The sequence below is a fragment of the Carassius gibelio genome, chromosome A14 (assembly GCF_023724105.1).
Source record: "Carassius gibelio isolate Cgi1373 ecotype wild population from Czech Republic chromosome A14, carGib1.2-hapl.c, whole genome shotgun sequence".
Taxonomy (NCBI): Eukaryota; Metazoa; Chordata; class Actinopteri; order Cypriniformes; family Cyprinidae; genus Carassius; species Carassius gibelio.
Genome location: NC_068384.1, coordinates 6262733 through 6288067, shown reverse-complemented (window position 1 = coordinate 6288067; position 25335 = coordinate 6262733). Strand labels below are relative to the sequence as shown.

General features: G+C 36.5%; 1 protein-coding gene across 2 annotated transcripts; it reads left to right on the top strand.

Moving 5' to 3' along the window:
• Nucleotides 1-6840: 6840 nt before the first annotated feature.
• arhgef37 (Rho guanine nucleotide exchange factor (GEF) 37) lies at nt 6841-23826 on the top strand. Of its 2 annotated transcripts, none has more exons than XM_052614358.1 (13): nt 6841-7260; nt 9565-9836; nt 10466-10595; nt 11336-11483; nt 11623-11822; nt 11916-12046; nt 13562-13666; nt 13950-14063; nt 16107-16424; nt 18024-18152; nt 19222-19417; nt 20570-20742; nt 22178-23826. In XM_052614358.1, exons 2-13 carry the CDS (start codon nt 9576-9578, stop codon nt 22385-22387), a joined length of 2115 nt encoding a protein of 704 aa, XP_052470318.1. In that variant the 5' UTR covers nt 6841-7260; nt 9565-9575; the 3' UTR covers nt 22388-23826. The 2 variants fall into 2 exon arrangements, with proteins under 2 accessions (XP_052470318.1, XP_052470317.1); XM_052614357.1 differs by lacking the exon at nt 6841-7260 and adding an exon at nt 8084-8326.
• The last annotated feature ends 1509 nt before the right edge of the window (nt 23827-25335 follow it).

Genomic DNA, 25335 nt, shown 5'->3' with positions numbered 1-25335 from the left:
ATGTGTGTGCGTATAATTAATGAACTGTACGCTCACTTGTGTGGAGTGTTGCGGTAAACATGATCTTTACGAGTGTGGTGGCAGTATTGTTTTGACATCCTGACAGGACTAGTGAAGAAGGATTCAACTGGAAAAGTGTAGAGTATGAAGACATAACCTTGACGTTAGAGGATCTTTCAGCATTCATAAAACAGGCCGCTCAGTCTGAATGACCTCAGCGTTTGGTGTAAGCTGGCATAATGGTTTTGTTTGGAGACATCAATAGAGGGAATCTTTCAAATCTAGTTAATGAAGCGTCTCATGGCCTATGATACATGTTTGTGAGTATTATTCTTGTAGGAAACATATCAAAGTAACAAATATGATGTATTTCATGTAAGATCATTAGTCTAAATTAGCAGAGTTTTGAAATGTAGCACAAAATCTGCTCCACATATATACATGACATATAAAGTTACTTTTTGTGGTATCTAAAATAGTCGATACTGGAGGCCAACTAGGTTTAAATAATCACTCAAATAATTGCACAGCAGTGTCAAGTCAGCAGGCGGCTAAGCAGAATGCACCAATTACAATACTATAAATAGATTATAGTATAAATAGGCTTTCTGGCAATCCATAGGTACATTTCAGAGACTAAATAAAAACAGTTTTCTATCTGTTTATTTGCTACTATCATTAACACATCTCCAGATATGTTTCCAAGTCTGATGCCACTAACCTCAAAAAGTTTTGGTAAATACAGTGATTTGATTCTCAAAATTGCTAAAATTTTCATAAATACACTGTCACTGGTTTTAAAGCGTACTATGTACACTTAAGGCTCTAATAAAAATAAAAGTACTAATATGTATGTACCTTTAACCTGTCAGTTCCATACTTAAAAATGACATTTCCAACTTAAATTGTAAAAATTTCAATGCAAAACAGTTTAAATTTATAAAAACATAAAAATAAAACTTACATTTTTTAATCTTATAAAAATATATGTATTTATTTTACTAAACATGTTGGTCTCAAAAAATATATATATATATATATATAAAAAATTAAAAAAATGCTTTCATTATGATTTTGTTTGGGCGCAGTACCAAACTTTTCCACTAAATGGCTCTAACCTCCATTATTGACCATATAAGTCACCTCTATTTCCATGTATGGTTTGAGTGGTCTGAAACTGATTTTTTCCATACTTTTCACAGTATTTATGAAGTAGACATCACATTCAGAAGTATTATTGACAGTATGGCAGTATTTGATTTGAAATCAACTTCTAATCAACATGTGGCGAGAACCCTGGACTGCATCACAAATAAAGAATCGATCAGATTTTTATTTTTATTCAAAAACCTTAGGGTTCCTTTGTTAGAGGGTGTACAGTGGGTGTTGTTTCTCAAAAACAAATTATTTTAACATTTTCTTATTTCCTTTGATATTTTTTATCCATGGCTTCTCAACAATGAAATCATTATCTTTTTACCCATTTTGTTTTTACACACAGCAGAAGGAAAAAAAAAACGAACTCAAGGAAGCGGAATTAAAATCGCAATGCCCAATGAATGAAGTGCAATGCTGTCTGAGGCTGAAACTATAAAATCAGTAGATAAACATGGGCAACATTCATCAAGGGGGGAGACAACATGTCATAATCTGGAAAATCGGACTGCAAGCCTTTTCTAAGTGAGTTTTCAATCACACCTACAAATGGAGACACACACAAATGCACAAATGAGCTAAACAATGACACGTGGATATGTGGAGTGTCCAACAGTTGCCCATTGAGTAAAACTGGAACATGGTCAAAGTGAGAGATGCATGTGGCACGGTGTTTGAGCGGTGACTAAGAAACCCACGCGGTTGTGATTACGGTGTGTATGAATGCTCATTGAGTTTGTTAACTCGGAGTAGCTGCATGTAGTCATTTCTGTGTTGGCCAAGGTACCCTCTGGCTATGCTGAGCAAAACTGAATGCTTTTACAACCTGGCACATTACATTTTGATACAGGTTTATTTCCCCAGCTCATGGTAAATCTCTCCCCTTTCTTTAACAAGCCCCACTTACCTGGTTCTCTAGGTACCTGGTTTTATCCAGCTCAGATCCAGATGTGCAAGAAGAAGAGCACTATGGCTGACCGAGAATGAGTCGTCTTTATCTATTCTCGTTCTGCATTCTCACAACTGTTTCTCTGAGGGGGCTGAGGTCAAATGTACTCGCTAAGAAACTCCTTAAAAGGGACCCTGGTCATTTTATTGTCAGCCACTTTCGGTTATTTGTGTCCTAAAAATCCTGTAAAAGGAAAAAGCTCAAACCACAGCAGAAATGACTGAATTCTTTCATAAATGCCTACATTACGCAATGGTGGCTTGGCTAGTGCATGCCTTGTTTCTTACACTGCAGGACATCCATTTCCACCTTTAAATGAATATATTGCATAGCAACTGACCACCGTGTCTTTAAACACAATTAGAATCGCTCACAGTTGCATTCACATGCAAAACTGAAGCTCATTAGCAGGATTGGTTTAAACATTTTTGACTATGTTTAACTATGTTTCTGAAAAATCGTTTTATTATGCAGTTGGATTAAAAAATCAGAGACAACATTAAAGAGCTGGGATATGTATGTAAGTCTAACCTTTAAAGTAATAATAATATTAAATAAAACAGAAACTTAATGATATAATATGCATATACTTCATTCTGATTGGTCAATCCTGGCATTCAGCGGTCAGGCATTATATAGTTGCTATGTTCGCCTTGTTACTAGGATCATTGTTTTGTACAGTGAAATGGAATATTATTTCTAAGTGGAAGCTACAGTAAATATTGTTAAATATATTGCAATATAAAATAACTGTTTTCTACATGAATGTATATTCAAATATAATGGAGTCCTGTGATCAAATCTGTTTTTTCAGCATCATTCCTCCAGTCTTCAGTGTCACATGATCTTTCAGAAATCATTCTAATATGCTCAATTGAACATTAATTGGGTCCTGATCACTTAGAGTTTATTTTGTTAGCATTACTGACTATCCTTTACATATTTAAGTTGTATAATCTTGATAAATATCAGCATTTTCACCAGTACTCGGACTGTTGAACTCCACTTTATTTATTTGTTCATTCTTTTCTCCCCTCTATCATGCCTTCCCTGATTTTATTAGAGAGAACATGTTTGTTAACGCTGCCAAACCAATGTGAGGCACGATATGCACGGCCGCGTTTCCCAACAAACCTAAATTTGGACTCAGAGACAGAATGTTGTGCTGAATCTCAATCATACAATTAGACAAGGCAATAAACGTGTGACTTATATAAGCAAAATCCATGGGCAGCACACCAGCAATACTTCATTTGACATGGATACCCCTAAGCTGCAAACAAACCACAATTGCCTCACATCAACCCAGAATGACTGTTCTCATCATTCAGCCGTGATTGCTGGCGAACTATGAATTAGCAGCTTATGGGACGCAGTTACAAGTATGCAAATGTGGCCTGACTGTGCAATCAATGGCAGGCTGAACTAAAATCAATGACACAGTTGACATGTTTTAATGGGCTCTGGGTGAAGCCCTGCACATCTCTGCCAGCCACGAGATTATTTTGCTGGTGGTAATATGAAATGGAGCCTTACTCTCAAACCCAACAACCCCTAACTTATGACCTGTTTCCAATCTGACCAAGTCTTACTCACAGAGAAATCACTCAGGTAAGGAAATTGTGAGCCAGGGACGTTCTACCAATCTTCAAGCACATCTGCACAGGACTCGAGCAGCCAGGAGGAGGTTGTGGACCGTGTTTCTGTCTGGAAGGCGAATAAAAGGCTGCTGTGATGTATGTTCTGATACTGCAGTGCTAATCAATCTAAACCAGCCTGTTTACCTGCTTAGCGCACTACAATTTATGTGTTTGGGCATTAATATGAAAAAAACTGACAGAAGTGATCTGTCCATCTTTAACTAAAGCACAGAATTGTTTACAAGATCAAAAGCTGCTTTATCATTGACAAGCAATAGGAAACCTTTGTAAGGGTTGTTTCAATTGTTTGGCCAATATCAAATGAGCAGACACACTTCAGCCATCACGGAATGACTCTCAGCCAATCAGATTTCAGGACCGAATGTAGCCCCGCCCTTTTGTCTTCTGTCTTCCGTTTTGTATTTCCATAAGATCGAATAAATTTATGAATGAACTGCTTGTTTTAAAATCTTCCAGGTCTGCTGACATCTGTCATGACATCCGCTTCAAAACATTACAATGCTCATGACAACTTTCATTAACTCTACAAGAAGTAAGTCCACTTCAAAACGCAAAAGACAGAATCCGAAAGCATAAGGTCTATTCTCAGGTCTTACTAGTAAGAATGCAATTGTAGAGCTCTCTGATTAAATTATCTAATCTAATTAAATTATAGAGCTCTCTTATTATAATTATAACTAGTAAAAATAAATTAAGAGAGCTCTCTATTTGGCATTGTTACTAGTAAGAATTAAATTGTATAACCCCTTTTAAAGGAATTGTTAGTAAAAATGCAACTATGACAAGGAACCCTTGGAATATTTTAAGCTAAACCCGCGTGCCATAGACAAGCCTTGCTGTTATTTCCCAGTGCATGTACTTGCTCATACTGCCCCCTCCTGGAGAATACAGGAACACAGACTGTTTACTGTCATTCATTGGCTGTCAGTGAGTCAGACTTCATACATAAATTGACCCCCTGATGAGAAACTAATTTCCTAGTCGTCAAAGGACATAATGGCCAGCACTTAACATACAGTAAATGACAAAGGTGACTCACGCTGTTGGCTATCACACTACAAATGATTCGGAGATAAAGGCCTAAATTAGCCCTTTCTGGTCTCCTAGTGAGTGATTCATCTGTACTCATTTAAAATGAATGATTCTAAATTAAAGGAAATATCCACTCTTAAGGGATTTTTTTCTCAGCTCTGTCCAAAGACAGATGTTTCTTCTAAGTGCACACAATATGTAGGTGGAGAGTAGTGATATCATTACTGAAAGGCCTGTTGTTTGGGACTGGAACATATTAATTATTATAATTATATCCTATAAGCCTTCTGATTACTGTTTTTCTGTCAGGGTGTTCATTATAAAAAGGAATTTCTTGACACCCTTCTCTTGTTTAGAGCAATTGTGTTTAGAGGATAGAATAACAGGTTGTTGTTTCTGTGTGCTGTACTTTGTTTTATTAGGTTGTGCTTTTATCTGTTGCCATAGCAATGTAAAGATGATCTATAACGAGTGTGCAGCCTCCATTCTCTCGTGTCGAATTTTTTATTTATTTTTTTTCTGAAGGAGCTGTAATTTACCAACATCAATAACCAGGAAGTCACGGCAGGGAAGGTTAGAATCAAGCATGCATTCATGGAAGATTAATATAAATATACTAAATGTGTGTTGTACTAAGAAAGAGCAACTAGTTACAGTTACTAGTTACTTAATTCAAAAAGTAACTCAATTACTTTGTTGAATACTTACACCTAAAAGTAATGCATTAGGCTACTGTTAAAAGTAAATTTTTAGTTATTTTTTAAAGAACTTTCTTTAATGTTCCCATTAAAGCGCTTTTATGAGTTATGGTCTATACAAACACAAAGTAAAACAGAAAGTAATTTTTAAACACTATTTTGATTAAGTCAGACCAGCACAAACTGAATATTGTATATCACAAGGATTTCTGAAATAAATAACAAAACACCTGAATAATATATTCAGAATCAAAAACTAAAGTGGCTTCTGCATCATAATTCACATAGTTGTGTTGAGCCCTTAAAAATTTTCCTTTCACAGCTTAAGTATGAAAACAATGGACAACATAACACAAAACATTTTGAAATAAATAAATGAAATCAATCTGAATTATTGTGTTTACAGTGGTTGGCATCCACCAATCCTACAATGCGTCTCTGCTGCAAACAGGTAAGGCTGCACTTCAGTCAAAATTAATTAAGTAAAAACCATATGGATGCACCATATGGTAATGGTAACAATAGTTAATTTATTTAAAAAGTAATGCGTTACAGTATTAGTTACTGTCAAATGGAACTACTAATAACGCGTTACTGCCCAACACTGGTAATAACACCACATGTTTAACTAATTAGAAGTTGTAAGACTTAAAGGAATAAAAAAAAACTTTTAGGTTAAGAACAAATAGTATCTAATTTATAATTTGATTTGTGATCATGTTAATGGATCCACACAAGCCTTTCCTTTACATAGTAATTTTTTTTAATTTTTTTATATATTGTAAGCTACTAGAAAATGACTAACAATGTCACAATTAGTTATGTTTTTTTAATTGTTAGCCTTCATGTATTTTTACTAGTGCTGTCAAAGTTTTTGTTAATATAATATATGTGTGTTTACTGTGTATATGTAGGCCTATTATGTATACATAAATACACAAATACACAATACACAAATACACAAATACACACACACACACACACACACACACACACACACACACACACACACACACACATATATATATATATATATATATATATATATATATATATATATATATATATATATATATAGCCTATATTTCTTAAACAAAAACTTTTACTTTGTCTGCGATGAATTGATTGACAGCAATATAGAGAAAAAAATATGCTTTTTAAGATTCAGATTCACAATATTTTAACATGTGCCCTAACTTTTTACTGGTATGCATGCATGGTTTAATACACAAACAGTAGGCTATATAAAATGTGGGTTCAATAAAATTAGGAAAACATTATTTATAGTCTAAATTGGGATGCCATCTACATAGATTTCATAAGCATCCCCTTGCGACCACGCGATGTCTCTGTTTCCCGAGTAACAGCTGGAGTGTAGCATGCGCTTTTACCTTGACAACGCTTTGTCATCTGCATACCCATAATGCACGCGCTTAATCGATATCGACGATAACCTTTCTAAGTAATCAACGCGTTATCTCTCAGATGCCACCCCTCAGCATTCCACCGGGTTATTATGCGCATGAGAAAGCAGTTGTCTCACTTCTCATGACTAAACTCACCTCGCTCGCGCGGCATGATCGGAATCCGTGACGCGGTCCTGTACCTGCGCTCGCGCGAGGACCGTGACAACAGGTGATCCTGGAGAGTCTGAGAGCAGCGTCAGTCAGTGGCGCTTTTGATTTCAGCTGTTTAACTCAACGGAGAGTTGGCATGTTTGTGATTGCGCTGTTTCACGAGGAATCAACCCTGTAAACACGGACAGGTAAGAACTCAGGTCAGATCCTACCTGTAGCTGATACGTTTAGCTCTAAAATCGAGTCTGTACAAGGTGTCAGCCAAAACATTAATGTTTGACTTTATTTTTTTTACGCGGAAAACAAATGGGGATGTTAACCAGTCATCATTTACTTTTATTGTCTGTAAAAACAAAACAAAAAAAAACAAAAAAAAAACAAGAATCATTCTTTTATTTATGATTCTATGCCTTTAGCCATACAGTAACCTATGCTGCTCCAATCAGGGTTTGTGACATTATAGTGATTGTGATCGTAGATAATCATTATAAATGCTCTTTTTGACAATATACCTTTTTTTCACGCAACATTTTCTTGTGTGATCATACTTTTAATATTTGGTTAATATGTGAGTTTTAAAGTGTTTGAAAGCCTAACAAAGACAATGAGTTTTTAGGAATATTATGTAATCACAGAATCAATAAAACAGCAACTGTAGTCTGATTACAAGTGTTTTATAATCTAGTTACAGGTACTTGATTGATGGAATCTGATGAACTGTAATCAGTTACTACGTAGCACTGGTCTCAAACTTATGTAGTTTGTCACAATTGGTATCAATTTTAATTTATAATCTCTATATTAAAAACATGTCCATTTGAATCATAGAGCTGTATCTGAAACAGTTGGTTTAATGGCTTTTGCTCCTGACCATGGAGTTGGTGAGTTACTGTATGTCCTGGCCACATGGGGCTTTTGTTTACTGCTGTTGACTGTGTTTGTGAGTGTGTGTGTTGAACTCCTGCCATCCAATCGGCTTCACCCTGCTCAGGCGTCACTTCCTTCCCAATGGCTGCTACAGTCAATCTGTGTGTTCATCAAAAGTATGTGTATCCGCAGTGGTCCTATCCGGATTCCCACTGCTAAAACCCCACCTCCCCCCGGCACAGTCGTCCTAGCTGACCCAACCATCCCCATTTCCCTCACACACCCGTGCCACATGAGGCCATGCAGTGTGACTCAGTGGACAAACTCACATCAGTCTGAGAGTCTGTGCAAGAGACAGCCGTGGTTAGTCTTTCCTATTCTGTAAAGGTAATGATGCATTTGGTTTTTTTCTTGGGATTGTTGTTGCAGTAAACCTGTCATTTCTTGACTCCTTCTTAAGTAGGGCTTCGTCATACTGCAGTGCACCACTATTAGATCTCAGTGCGCCAGCATACGCACTGCACTACATGCTGAGTTTGTGGTTTTTGCTTTGAGCCTGCTGGCCTTGAGCACTTGTTACAAATATGTTGTTTCTTATTAATGGCTAAGGATGTGGTGAAGTTTGTGTAGAGGTGCTTGCAGTTTTATGTGCAGCTGGAATAGTAGCAGAGGTGTTGATGATACACGAACCTTTCACTATCAATGGCTGCACAAATATCGTCATGTTTGCTTTGGCAGACTTTGACCTCAGTTGTATTGAGTTTATTTCTCTGGGTGTCTATGTACGTTTTAGTGATTTTGTTCTGAAGAAGTGAACTGCAATTATAAGCTGTCTCTGGAAGCATCGTTTTGAAAGTGTAAGAGATAGACGCATGGTCTTTCACACGATTGGAAGGCAACAATACAGAGTACACAGCACTTTACGGGTGGTCCTTATAATGTCTGGTTTATGTGTGTAAAAGGCTTGATCGATGGTCAATTTAACCTTCTTTGTGTTGAATGAGCTTAAAAGTGAGTCCATGTAATCCAAGATCAGCATTCTTAAGGGGCTTTTATATTGACATCTAATTGGAGCTACTAAATCAAATGAAAGTCATTTATTTTCAATGAGACTTGCCTATTTGGGTTTTTGTGTATTTTTTTATTTTTATTTTTTTACTTAAGGAACACATAAACATTATACCAGAATCGTCTGTTACATTATTAGTCAAATTGAAATAAAATCAAATGCATTTCCAAATTTCCTTTGATACCTATTAATGATATTTTATTGTGCACGAATAACCATTTTTTTCAAATGCTCAGTGAATATCAGTGGAAAGCTGCCTGTACGTATGTTTGCATCCATCATTATGGAGCTTCCACGGGCTTTCACCTACTCAAGCTAGTATTGTTATTGTCAATGAAAACTATTAATGTCTTTAAAAGTGTTTAATAATTGAGATAAAGCTGAAACTATAATATTGTATACTATAATAGTGTACAACAAATATTAAAGTAACACCGAATCAAGCTACAGTATTTGGTCCAAGTGCATATCACAGAAATCATAATTGCATGTTTTAAGGGTTAAATTTATGAGTGCATCCCCATCCCCAACACACGTTCATATATTTTTCTTTTAGACATCGCTGCTATGGCAAATTCCCTGAAGCCAAATGTAACACTCAAGACAGAGAAGGAGATCAGAGAGGAGAAAGATGGAGCTAAAGAAATGGATGAGCCTGCAGAGGATGAAGAGGATGAAGAGGAGAGGAAGGCACGGGCCGCAGCCAGAGAGAGAGACGCTCAGAGGCAGCTCATGACGATAGAGGAGCTGGTGCAGACTGAGAGGAACTACCTGAAACATCTGCAGCTCTGTACAGTCACCATCCACAGCAACCTGCAGAAACTACAGGTAGACAATGTCTCTAGCAGCCATTTTCAAACATTGCAGTCCTGATTTATCTGGAATGGTGATATGTGTTATTCTTAAGCCCAACAGCTTTCTGTGTTTTATACGTATTGCTTTCATCACCACTGAAATACCATTAAAGCACTCTGAAATCATTCTTACAATAACATACACATTAACATTCTTCTCCGATATTAAACCGTTAAAGCTGTATTTAACACATGGCCTCTAAACTTAGAAATGCAATTAATTTCCAGCAAACCTGCCATGTGTATTTTATTTTATTTTCAAATTAATTGTTCTTTTCTTTTTATAAACATGAACATCAAATAAATGGGTTCTTACAGTACATCATGTACAGGTCACAACTGTTAACACAAATCATCAAAAACCAACCAAATATGTACTGTATATTAACAATATACAAAAAAGTAAAAGAAAATGACAAATAAAAAATGATGGCAAAAACGTATAAGAAGAACAATCAAAAAATTGCTTAATATCATTATTTGAATTATTTGAGAAATGAAACGGAAATAATGTATTTATTATTATTATATTATTATTACTGAGTGTATACTTCATAAATGGGACTAAATGATGATATAATATATTTTTGGGGTCTCTTGCAGCCTCCTCCCCCAAACCTGGAGATCATGTTCCAGCACATAGATGAAGTGATGGATGTTTCCAGCAGACTCCTGAGCCTCCTCGACCAGACACAGATTCATCACAGCGATCCGAAGTACCTGGAAACTCTCTGTGAGTACAACCCGACCGGCTGGAATTTCTGCCTCACTTTCGGTTTACTTCTCACATGTCTATGTGTCATGCTCACCCACATTTCAGATTATTTTTACCCGTGACATCATGAGTGAAGAATCCAGAACTTGAATTTCAAGATGGGAATGATTATGATCTTTCAAATTATGTCCTTCTGGCAGCTTGACTGTCTGAATAACCATACACTTACACTACTGTTCAGAAGTTAAGGGCTGGTAAGATAAAAAAAAAAAGATTTTGAAACATTATTTGTATAATTATGCTCACTAAGGATGCATTTATTTGATCAAAAATACATTCATATTTTTTTAATATTATAAAAAGAAGTTTAAATAGCTTTTTTCTATTTGAATATAGTTTAAAATATAATTTATTCCTGTGATGCACAGCTGAATTTTCACATGGTCACATTATCCTTTAAAAATCATTATAATATGCAGATTTGCTACTCAACAAAAAAATAAAAAATTCCCAAGATTTTTTTTAAAAGAATGGCAACTTTAAAAGTTCAAAAGAACATTTACTTGAAATAAATTGTTTATAACATTATAATGGTCTTTACTGTTACTTGTGTTCAATTTAATGTGTCCTTGCTGAATAATTTATTATTATTTTTTTTTCAAAACTGACCTCAAACTTTTGAACAGCAGTGTTTGTTGTATAGAAAAGATGTACTGTACGTCTTGTTGTATATTATAAATGATCTTATTCTTTCTCAGGTGACTCTTTTCTGAGTCTGTCTCAAGATATAGAGATGGCTTATAAAGAGTATCTTGCCAACTACAACAACATCACGGCTTTAGAGAACAGCTACAAACAGAAAGAGGCGCTGTGGGCGGAAATGGTCCGAATCGTCAAGTCATCTGCGTAAGTTCATAAACAACAGCCTACCGAGGTTGTGTAGAAATCAAACACTGTTGAGATCAAAATGAGTCCTAGATACATAAACCACTGTGTTAACCAGCAATCCTGTCGTTTTTGACCCCCGGATCTGATCTGTCTTCAGTCCTGATGTGAATGCATCCACTCTGAGCTTCTTCCTAGTGATGCCGGTTCAGAGAATCACCCGTTACCCGCTGCTGCTCCAAACCATCCAGAAACACACAGACCCCGGGCACCCCGCGTACCCCTTACTGGAGCACACCGCTCACACTGCAGTCCAGATCAACTGCAGGATCAATGAATACAAACGCTTCCGTGAAGTCGGTGAGAACATGCCAATCCATGGATGACTTCAGCACAGAAATATTAGTTGAGGTTTTGAGTTACGTCACTATTCTAATTCTCTGACTGTCACAGCTGACAAATACAAGAAGACAGAAAACCTGACCATCAAGGACAAGATCAATCGGCTGAGTGGCCACAGCATTGCCAAGAAGACGGCCCGGTTCAGCCAGTACATAAAGCACGAGACAGGAATGGTGCCAAAGGTAACTGCCTAAGAACAATGCTTCATGTAAACAAAGGCACAGAAATGTTTGGCATGTTGAAAGAACCACATTGTTTCCACTAAACCTCAGATACTATTGTTACATGAAATGTTTTTACAATTATTTCTTAAAGCGGTCATATAATGTTGCTAAAAATAATATTATTTTGTGTAATGCAATGCGTTTATGTGGTTTAAGGTCAAAAAAAGACATTATTTTCCACATAATGTATTTTATAATAATGTAGTTTCTCCTCTAAGCCCCGCCTTTCTGTAATTATCGATTTTTAAAATCTCATCATTCTGAAAAGCGAGGTGTGCTCTGATTGGCCAGCTATCCAGTACATTGTGATTGGCTGAATTCCTCAAGCATGTGACGGAACTGTTACGCCCCTTACCATACTGTGATGCCGATATCTTGGAAAGCAGGGGGCCGATATAAAGCAGAAATAATAACAAATAAAAAAAATTCTCATTCATATTCAAAAAATTTGAAATCATTTGACAATGGATTAAAAAGTAAATGTGTAAAATAAACATACATATACTTTAGATGACAAAGTATTTTTCCGTTTTATCAACCGTTCTATCTTTTTATTATACAGACTTCTATCTGTATTAGACAGAACTGTTAATAACAACAGTAAACAAGGGGGAGAATACGAGCACTGTGTTCTCAGGAGATGCCGTTCTCAGGGCCGTCAAAATAAAAGTCCTGCCTTGAAGCAGTGAACTTATCAGCCGATGCCGATATTTGGAAAAAATATCAGCCGATATATCGGCCATGGCGATTTATCGTTCGACCACTAGACAAACAATAAAAATAGACCACTTAAAAACAATAAAAACCATTACAAACAAGGTTTTGATTTTAATGACTTGTACTGTCTTTTCACGCATTGCTTATAGTGCTGCTTAAACAAAATCATGTCTGCATTTGTGATTGGAGAAACAACAAACAACAAGTGCTTATCTAAACTGCTTAAAACTCGCGTTTGAATCATCAGAGGCAAATTCTTTTAATAAGAAAACATTGTCAGAAGCGCTAGACTGTCCTTGCAAAGTTGGAATTTCCCAATTTATAGAAAGACACCAGCATTGTAGGGTACTCTTCTGGGAAACAGTCCTCGTCCTCTGTAAAATGTGCTGCTTACATATGAATATTTGGGTTGAACTGTTCCAGAACAGTGTTGTAACTACAACCTAACCACTGATTTCTATCTGTGTCCTCTTTTGGAAATCCAAACACAGTAGTTTCGCTTTCACAACGAAACACACAGTGTCTCCACAACATGGCAGAGAAAAATAGTTACACCTTTTTTCTTAGCATGAAACTTTCGGCGGCGTTATGCAAATATTCCCACATCGTGATGTAAAGATGTGGGGGCATGTTAGAATGAGACGTTTTAGGAGGGCGTGGTTGACTCTTAACCAACTTTACAGGTCTTCGTGCACAAATTGAAGTCGCATCATATGACCTCTTTAATTTATACTTTGTAATCCTATCCCATTATAGTTAAAGGATGAAGAATTTGAAGCCCTTGCTGGCTTCTTCTTTGTCCTGGAGAGCGGCGTCTCAGAGCTTCACGATAACCTGGAGGCCTATCTCCACCATCTGCAGGTTTGGATTTAACATTCTTACTCTTAATGAGTATAGTAAAAATTGTAAAAAGTGCTGATCCTCTCAGTTGTTTTGGAGTTCCCTCAATGTGAAGCCAGTACGCCTGTGGATCAACCTCTTAAAAATTTTCCATTGTTATTCCAGCTGCTGAATAAAAGGAAAATCTGTAGGAGGGTTGATCCCAGTGCAGATGGGTGGGGTGACTGAAGATTGTGAGGTTCAGAGGATGGTTGTGCACTTGTAAAGATTTATTTAAACGTCTGAGCTCTGTCTCTGTGTACAGAGGTTCCTCCGCTGCAGACCAGAGGAAGCAGATCTTGATCTGGAAGGAGATAAAACCGCCTTGTTTTCCAAAGAAATCTCAGTGGCACTCAGACAGTGGATCTACCCTTCATATGTAAGACCTTAAACAGAATGCATTTCCCATCCTTTAGAGATATTCACTATTGTTAGTGATAAAGATGCAGCTCCTTTGGCCAATTAAAGGTGCAGTAAGTGATTTCTGAGAGAGTGGATATGACTGAGCACCAAAACACACTCGTAGTCAATCACCATTAAGGGGCATGCCACTTGTGAGGGGGGAGGTCCCTGTTTTTGTGAACGTTTGTACATTTGGGGTGGATCTATTAAGGTAGGGTTGTGACCCTTTTGGGTAGAGGTGTGTTTGTTTTGGTGATTTTCAGAAATCGCTTACTGCGCCTTTAAGTTTTCTTGGGAGAAACTTAAAATCTTATGCTCCAGTCTTCACAGCTTTGCAGTAAAAATTGGTATTAGACTTTAGTCTTTTATTTTGGTGTGAATGAAGCAAGCCTGTGAGTGATAGATTTACAGTTGATACTTCGCACAGACCCGCCCACCCTAGTTACTGTTGCTACGTCCGACAAGCCATTAATTATCACCACTACTCATTTGCACCAATAAAATGTGCAACGTGTAATATCTTTTATAAATTGTTAACATACAATGGAAAGGTTACCGTGACCTCTTACAAGATCTCAGCAAAAAGTCTCACGATTTATTTACAAAACATTAGGATGAACCTTGTTTCCTAAACAAAAAAGCAATAGGATATTCCCAGTGGTTTTTGGCTTATAGCAGAACATTTGTGATGCATTCATGTTTTATCAAAATAATCTTTACAAATGCACAGCTTTTTTTTAAGTCGAAGTACTATTCTGAAATCTAGCTACAACTGGTAGAAGCAAAAAGCTGAAGTTTTGCTGTAGACCAAAATTGGAGAGTTTTGGATAGAATAGTTTGAGTCAGATTTTGCAGTGATGGCGTATAATGTCCCCTGCAGCCTCTTTTGTCCCATTTAGCCACTTGTTAGCAGCCACCTTTTCAACACAGAAAACCTCAAAAAGTCAGGGTAATTGTTGGTTTATACTGATTTAATTTATGTTGTAATATTAGTTGTGTGTGAAATAATTTAGAGCTAATGTTACAGACCGTATTTCAGACATTTAACCAAAACTTTTAATAAAGATAACATGTAGACAAAAACTTTAATCAAAAATCCCATTGAATTCAACTGAAAGTGCAAAACCGGTAACTCATTTCCAGGCTTTAGTACTCATATAACACACTGTACCTCTATCCCTCACTGCCTCATTTTTGTAGGTCAAATTAAATATGACACATCTCTGACTAAAGTCTGAACACCAGTATTTGTCACAGCTTTTGTCATGAGTCAGTATTTCTTCACTGTGGTCCGCCACTTTAGTATTTGTCCATACATCAGTGTCTAATTCTGCTGGAACCAATGCTGCTGCAAAAACACCATGTTTCATGTAAAGGTACAAATGTTGCCAAGATCTTTTAACTGTTTACCAGCCATTGACATTAAGGTTGAAATAGTTTCACAACACCCATGTTAGTGATATATCCATCATATTTGAGAAGACCACAGTGGTTTATGCATTATAGCGCCATATGTATCTTGTTTGTTTTTTTGTAATAGTAATTGATTAACCTGTCAACCTGGGGGTAATAGACATAGTCTCAGAAAAATATTTGCTGGAATCTCATTTTTCATGGTATCTTCTTCAGATTTGAAATAGAAACTCATGAGACATGTGGCTTTCAACCCATTATTTTTCTAGATTGCTTCAGGACTGATTTCATGTATTTTTATATCAAATAATAAAAAAAAATCAGTGTGGTTAAAAACATTCCAAGGCACTTTAGTGTCTATAACTTAATATAATATTTTTGAGTATAAAATCTGGTTGATAAAAAGTAAAGCCCAATGGGTCTTCTTTCCAAAGACACCAAAATTATGTTTGTAACACACTGAAGTAAGGAACTGTTACAATTTTAAGTTCGGTAGAGTACTTACACCTGTGAGTCCCATGATGGGGGGTCAGGTTAACAGGTTAAACATCTCTGGTATCTTGCCTTCTGAACCTGCTTTGAACATCTCTCTTGCTGCCGCTTACAGGAGGAGCGTTTGAAGACTTTAGTCTTTAAGCCCTTGAGCTCACTGCGGGAACTGATGGCAGGACCACGTAACCTCATCTGCAAACGTCAGGACAAACTTCTGGACTATGAGCTTATCGAGGAGAAGAGTAGCCTGAGCTTTGAGGAGCAAGCCATAGCGAACACCTACAAGACCATGAACACTCTCCTGCTGACCGAGCTGCCGCAGTTCAACGGCAAAGCCCTGCAGATCCTGTGGGCATCACTAGAGGCCTTCAGCGCCCTTCAGAGAGACCTGGCGGCTGATATGGAGCAGCTGGCCACCAGCTTCACCGATCAGGTACTTTTACAGAAGAAGCTGAAATGCCGAGGTTCTAGAGAGAATCAAAATGTCTACTACCCGGTATTAAGATTTTAGAATTTAGAATCATTATTACAGTGATTGATATGTTTCTGGCATGTTGTATTCCCAACAAACATGTCGGAAGATGTACTCATGTCCATATTTCAGAATGACAGTGTCAAGATTCATTGGACCCAAATTGTGAGAGACTGGCCACCACAGATTCCTGACCTAAACCCCACTTAAAGTTTTTGAGATGTGATGGAATTGACTTTACTCTTTCGTACATTTCCTTGGAGTGCCTTTGGCTTTGATAACATTGTGCATTCTTTGTAGCATTGTTTGCAACATCACAACATTTATTGCATTAATTTTTGGCTGAGATCTTGTATTGACAGCGAGAGATTTGAACACTCTGTAAAGTCGACTCCGGCAAATCCTAGAAAATTGAAAATGATTCCTCATGCTTACTGAACCACTATTTCACATTTTGAGCCTGATGAATCTTGACATTGTCATCCTGAAAAATGGACGACATAAGGTCTTCCAACATGTTTTTTTAAGAAATGAAAAGAGTTAGAGTTAAAAGATTTGTTAATTATTGCAAACATGTTGCATGCCAGAAACATCATATTAATCACTCCCATACCCTTTCTAGTATTTGCTTATTTAAATCCAAATGGGCAGGTAACATATTAATAATTATACTACTTTAAATTTTTAATCATATTATATTTTTATTTATATATAAACAGCTATGGAAGAAAATGAAGAGACCAGTTTCTCTGGATTGACAAATTATAATTACAGTATGTGTTTGAGTAAAATGTAATTTTAGTTTTATACTGTAAACTACTGATGACATTTCTTCCAAATGTAAAAAAATTTTTTAATTTAGAGCATGAAATGACAATTTGTCCAAATAACAAAAGAATGTGCCAAGTTTGTATTCATGTTTAGACAACACAATACCAATGTTTTAACTTCAGCTAAGAAATAAATATTATGTGGAATAACCCTGATTGTCAGTCACAACAAATGAAAACATTTGATATTTTGACCAATTCTCATTTTCTGCAAAAAAAAAAAAAAAAAAAGCTCTAAATGACATTTTTTATTTGAATTTTCAAAGAAACATTATCAGAATTCTTTAGAATAAAACAAATATTAATATGTTACTTAAATAAATGTGTTTTTTTTTGTATATATATATATATATATATATATATATATATATATATATATATATATATAATTCTAATTAATTAATTAAATGCAATACAAATACTGGCAGATGAATTTGCAATTGAATAAATATTTACAAAAAAATCTTAATAGTACAAAAAAATGTTCATTGATTTTCTTTTTCATGAAAAATATGTAGCTTTTTTTTTTACTTATTCTTCACAGTCTTGTAGTTCTCACCTTCTTGATTTTAGTTACACTTGAACACCGCTCAGTTTCAGAAAGTGTTGGACATCTTTGCAGTAATCCCACCATTGAACACTACTGCAAGCGTGTGGTTGGGAGTGTGTTATTAGATGTGGCTGTGTGCAGGCTGCCAGTGTTCATGAATTGCTCTCTGTCTCCGGGCAGCTCACACACAGTCTTCTGGAGGACGGGGAGTTCTGGAAGTGGGCAGAGACTTCGGTGCTGGAGGGTTCGAGGAGGATGGAGAGCCTGTGTCATAGTGTTCAGTGTGTACTCGATGCTCCCATTGTGCAGGTCAGTTCCAACACAGAGAAAGACACACTGTTTTCGGGTGGAGACGTCTTCCTACGGGACAGTTTGGTTCACCTTACTGCAGTGTACAGTGTACAGAGCTGGAATAAAACCACAGCCATTCACTCATCCTGATATAGTTTAGCCCTCACGTGTTCTGCATCAGTCTGTACATTAATTATAAACATACCTCAGTGAAATATGTTATGTCCTAGGTGGCCCAGAACAGCTGCCTTTCATTTAGTGAAATTCAAATGCAATTTACAGTGTAAATATACAGTACAACCGGTCTGAAAGACATCTACTGATTCTTTAATATTAATATTGGACACATTTTAGAATAATAGCAAAGTAATTAAACTAGCATTTATTATAAATGAAACTGAGAAATGTACTGCCATTCAAATGATAGTGGTCTGTAAGATTTTGTTTTTTCTTTCTAATTATGTTCACTAAGGCTGCATTTATTATTATTATTTTTCAATCAAAAATAAAACTGTATTTATTAGTATCATCCCTACATTCTTCAGTGTCACATGATCTTCAAAAATCATTCTAATATACTGACTTGATGCTTAAAACCCCAAACTTTTCAATGGTAGTGTATTGTATGTGACCAGAAAAATGTTTAGGATTAGGCTTGATTTCATGCATCAGGAATCAATTGGTTTGTTCTATTTATTTATTTAATGCAGGCAACTGGCAAAGGTGAAAATATTCGCCTATTCTAAGATTTTAAGGATTTTTTTCTTTTATTTATATCATTGGACAAATGAAATGGGTCAAGATTAAATATCAGAAAATAAAAGAGAACAGATTGTTTATTAAAGCAATCTTAGAGCAATTTGCACTGATGAATAAGTATGCTGACAGGGATCAGAATGCAAATCCTTGTTCACTTCCCGTCTCGGTTTCTCAGTTCAAAGTGATCCAGCGCTATAATTACTGCCCTTCTACTCATTTCATGTACACTTGCATTTTAAATGTAATTTATTCTACTCTATGTAGTTTCACCTTAAGTGTGAGTCTGTAGGAAATCAGTGTTTTCAGATTCTTGTCTGTGTCGTCTCAGGCGCTCAATCCCGAGTGTGAGAGCCGTCTCAAGGCTCTGACCACCAAACACGGCTCGGAGAAGATCTACCAGCTGACAGGTCCTGTGGTGGGCACCCGTGACCTTGACCTGACCCTCAGCAAGGGAGAGCTGGTAGCTGTGGTCAGTGAGATGGACACGCGAGGAGACCGTCGCCGCTGGCTGGTGGATGCAGGAGGTAAAACTGTGGAGAAACAACAAGTTCGCTCCATAAAAATTATCTTTTATAATGCATAAGAATGTACCTTAATTCCTGTTTGCATTAAGAACGTACTGTAACATATTTAAATGAAATTCAAACAAAATATATGTTCTTCTAGTATAAGCCCTTACGAACATAAAGGAGTCATTCACACTCTGTATAGCAAATTCAAACTATCTGATAATAGTTTACACACATCTGAAAATATCTCAAGATAATACTTGCTCTAATACAATACAAATCCATCTGATCAAACTGATTTAATTTGCATTAATGTAACATATAAACCATCTTATAATACACATTACGCTTACTTTATTGCAGTGATATTTTGATAGCATGTGGGATCTATCTGTGAAATGGGAAAATGAGGTCTAATGACCGTGATGGAGTTGAGCTGTAATAATAATAGTGCAGCTGTTGGAAATAAAGCAGTGCTAGAGCACATGTAGTGAAAGTTTATTTTAATTGCTTATTACAGCTCTTCACACAGCCAGTTCAGACACATTTTTATTTTCTTTTTAATAATATTTTTTTAAATTTTTATTATTATTATTATTAATATATATTATTGCAGCTGAATGAAGGTATTATGTCCTATGCTAAGATATAAGGAATAAAAAAATATGTGTATATATATGTTTGTACATATATGCGTACATATATATAATTATTATTTTTTTTAGATTTATTTCTTTTTTTTTGTTTGTTTATCTTAGCATAGGACATAATACCTTTCATTCAGCTGCAATAAAATAATAATAAAAAAAATATAATATATATATTGGTCAGTGGACATAATGTAATTTAAATCAATCAAGCAAACATTTAAAGTCTAAATTGACAAACCTTTATAGTTTATTTTTTATGTTTATTCATTAGGTTATATGTGTGTGTGTGTGTGTGTGTGTGTGTATGTGTGTGTGTGCAAAATTCTGTTAATTGACCACAATTCTTGCATTAGTACAATAAATGCTGTTGCAAGCCTTTGATAAAGCTGTGAGTGACATCTGCTGGTCAAACACAGTTAAAGCACATCTGAGCTGGTCTTATCAGTGTGCAGAATAGAAACACTGCAATGTGCAGATTTGAATATCCTCACGAGATTTATATTTTTATTTTCTCTAGGCCCAAGAGGTTATGTGCCTGCCTTAAAACTGGTACGCTACCACCAGATAACCACTGACCGGCCGCAGTCTTCTCATCTGAGGGTCACACCCACCGCTCCAGGACCCCGGAGGCACTCCTACACTCCCGGAGCCCAGCCGCTCACACACACAATAACCACGCCCTGCTTCCAGGTGACTGACACACAGCAGCACAGACATGTGTTTGACTGACGGGTCATGAGGTGTCCCAGTTACTCGCTCTGATTCGTGTGTCAAACAGAACGAGGCCTCTGGAGATTGATGGCAGGTCTGCAGTATCATGATCGTCAATCACACACACTCCAGCATTTGTAAAATCAGTTTTGGGAGATCATGAACAAATGAACTGACTCTCCATGTCAGCAGAAGTGACATACTCTATCATGTCCACCTGCACACACACACACACACACACACACACCGATTTATCTGCCTGTCAAAAGGTGTCCTTTCGTTGTGGCTTCAAGTTTAAGAAACTGGGGCAGTGGGAGATACACAAATGTTAAAATATGACAAATTTTTCTAGTCAGTCTTCACGGGTTGTTTATCATTGTGACAAATGATAAACAGACCGCTATTACGACTCGCAGATGTATTATATTTCCAGGATTTGTTGCCTCAAGTGGAAATTATATAACTTTGCATTTACAAAGCATTATTTATTATTATTATTGTCAAATACGATATTTTCTGAAGAAAATGTGACTGGTGTAGTGGTTGCATAATGGCTCCCAAAAAATACTAAATATGATTCGGGTCCTTTTGAATATTTTTTTCCTGTCCCTTTTTGTTGTTTTAATTTAATAATTTTTATGTTTATTAATTTTTTATATATTATGAATTATTCTTGTCATATTTTTGTCAAGAATCATTCGTAATAAGATCGATAATATGCATAAAAATGCATTAAAAAAAAATATATATATATATATATATATATATATATATATATATATATATATATATATATATATAATTTTGTAAAAAAAAAATTATGATCTTATTACGAATGATTCTTCCATTCAGCCATTGCACAGAACCCAGTCCATCATACTTTCTTTTATTTATTTTTTATATGATTATTTCTTGATAATCCATCACAGTTAAATGCTTGCCACAATACAGAAGAAAATATCTGCTGATACATCTGTTTGACTGTGACTTTAACATTTCAGAGGTGGGGGGTTTGTTTACAACTCTATGAGCTAATATGAAAAATAAATGTCACTGACAAACATGATTCATAAGGCATTACTGAAATTAACCACAAGGGGGTGCACTTCAATTAATTTATCATTTCAGATTTTCTTCAGATCTCTTTTACTGTCTCAAAACCCATTGATAACTTTAATTTCATGTGAAAACACACATTGAATAGCACTTAACTTTCGAATCTAAAAAAATGCATTTTAAAAAAGAAAAGTGCATCCGTTCTCTAGTCAGATCTCAGTTGTTCAGTTTTGCTGTTTGTGTGGGTTTTAGCAATGCTTATTGTGTGCTTTTCATCTAGTTTTTCTAGTTTTTCAAATCTAACAGAAGGTAACTTTTTTCCAGCAGCACACTGAAACTCTCCGTTCTCTATCTGCAGGTGTATGCGGGCTATGACTTCACTGCGAGGAGCGCTCACGAGGTTTCTCTGCGGGCCGGAGAGCAGGTGCGGGTGGTGGAGCCTCACGATAAGCGTGGAAACAAGGACTGGAGTCTGGTGGAGGCGCGTGGCCAGAGAGGATACGTCCCCTCTAACTACCTCACCATCCTCCCCTCTGAGATCACCTCACCCAGCTTCCATTATCGCTAGAATATCCATCAACTCCTGCCAGTATCCAAACACTTTCCCTGAAGGGCTCTGCACTCGTGAGGCGCGATGGCTGCTGTTTGGTTTGGTGTATGTTCTGGAGTGGTGCTTGGGCCCTGCTGTGAAGTGCTCGTCCATATACTTGATCTCTGCTTTGCCCGGGGTTGTTACTGCTGGAGATGGTTTTATCCAATCAGAGAAGAGCTGCAGGGCCAGCAGACATGCTGTTGTAGCACATGGCTGCTGGTGGAGTGTGCTGTTTCCTACAATTACTGCTTGGTCCAGCTGTCCACTGGAATGACTCTTTTGGCAGGATTGCTATTGAAGAAATGGAGAATATCTGGGTTTTTACTGCTGGATCTCATTTTATGAGTCGGACCTCTTTTGCACTGGTTTCCAGTCTACATGAGATAACTAACATGCAGATTTGAAGACAAGATCTTTCAAAAACATTCTCACAAAATTCCTACTTGTGCACCATTTGAATAATACTTGATGGTTTTTAGTTATTACATTTTTTACAGTGGATCTAACAAGTATTTGGGACACTTGAGATATGCTTAAAATGTATGAATGTCATTGATGCATAGATTGCAAAATATCAATTAAATATCAAGTGACATTTATTATTATTTATTTTTTAAGGCTCCAACGTATTTTTAAAGCAGAATTTTTCACAATAAAAAGTTTGAAAAATTAAAAATGATAGACTGTTCCAATTGTAGGCAAAAACAATATAATGCCAATAGCAACCGATATTAGATTTTCTTTTTTATGTTTGATTTAATACGTTTTGGAAGACTTTTATTTTGACAGTGATGAAACACCATGCTGCTATGCCATATTCATGTCATATTAATTGTGCACTTTATATTTAATTAGCATTAGCTGGTCTTTATTTGATAAAATAGGACTCCAAGTACACACAAACATTCAAGATTGCTGAGTGCACTGTTGGTTACAGTGTACAGTACTGTAATACAGTATTAAGTAGTTGCAATATGAAGAATAAATCTTATTTTACAGATTTATTTTACAGATTTCATATTGATACCTTTTTTTTCTTTTTTTTTCTTCAAATTTTGTAAATATTACCTTAAAACAATTATAAATGTAATTGCTTTTAAAGATATCAGCTTTGAGAAAAATCAGTATCAGTCAATCATGTCAACGTTAGTAGTTCATAATTAATATGATGATATACACCTAGGTTCGTGGTTTGTTTGCAGCTGCTGGTTGGATTGATATTAACTTATATATGCATTGGCATTCATGCATTTTTAATTGTGTCTTAAGTGTCCAGATACTCTTTGGAGCCACTGTGTGGTGGATGTTGAAGACAGTGTAACGATGTTGAACGCTTGCTTGCAGATTCAGCACTGGCTGCTGCATTGTGTTGTATAGTGACCTCATAACCTCTGTGATGAAGAACTCAACCCATATCGAAAGATTCAAGAGTGCAGATGATTTGCTGCATTGTCCGTCATGAACCTGCCTGCAGTTGCTTCTGCTGTCCACTGGAGGCACCAGAGCACCCTCTGTGATTGTGAAGACTGCCATTGCTGCCTTAATCCTCCAAACAGAGTCATGTATTATTCACCTGATCCTCACAGTCGCTTTAAGAGGGATCTAGTGAGAGGCAGTTCATCTAATGGATGCTGTCCTCCTGCTGGTACCATCCCCTGTATATGGCATCATCTGTACATATTTATTTTATTTATTCCAAATGTCATTAAATCAAATCACTCCTGAATTAACCCATCAGACCCTCTGCAATCAATCTCATATTTCTTTTTCTTCTGATATTCTGAGACGCGTGACCAGAAATTGTTTGTCAGAAGCATCAAGTAGCTTTGGCTGAGTGTTTCCGCCTGACCTCTGAGTGCTCTATTTACGCCCAGCAGATTAAAACCCTGACGCAAACCAAGCAGAGTATTTCCGTCTGCTGCAGAGCTTTATTTTGGAGATGTGCATTTGGTTTGAGGCCGCTTTTAGCCCGAGTTCAGCTATTCCTCTGAGAATGTGTAAATGTCACGGCAGGGCTGATGATGTTTTGTCACGCTGCAGGCTCGACGTCCGAGAGAGATGCTGCCTGTCAATCTCTCCTGGTTCCATCAAGAGCTGATTGTCAGCAGAGCTTTGATGCACTGAACCCCCACAGCTTCCACTTCCTCTATGCGACAGAACTCAAAGCGCTATAAATACATTTCTCTATTCAATGGTCTAAAAATAGCCCCATGTCGGCTCCCCCTGATGGAGCAGTTGGGGACCGCAGCGGCCTCTCTCTCTCTCTCTCTCTCTCTCTCTCTCTCTCTCTCTCCTGTGGGAGGTGTCTCTCTCTCACATTACATCAAATCGTGCTTTGGCCATGCTCTCCGTCTCAGCTGATGAGCCATGGGGAAATGTTATGGTAATTAGATCTATTATATCCCTCATAACATTACATACTATGAAGCATTTCCTTGTGGGAGAGCAAGCGAACCTAGCGCCTCTATTCCAGCTCCTGCATTAGATGTCTGTTTGTGTTCATATTATAGAGGGAAGGGAGGATGAGCCAAGCAGCAGGGGTTTTAGAAGTCTGCACTAAACCTAATTTCCACAATTTCATTTATTGGCTATTTTGGGGGCACTTTTTTTTCTTTTTCCTCCAGTAATAATATCTGAAGATGCTTTAAACAAGATTCAATTACTTGATATGAATGTTTTCAGAGTTTGTTATTCCTACCCACTGGGATTTTTATTTTTATTTATTTGGGTTTTTTTTTTTTTTTTTTGAGAACATTATTTTGAGGTATTTATGGTTAAAACAAGAACAAAATGTAATTATGGTAAAAAAAAAAAAGTTATGTATTACCTGGAAATAATCTGAATATCCTAATTAAATAATGTTAGATAAAAAATGTAAGTAAATATCAAGTTAATGTTATTGTATTAATAGTAAATACATATCA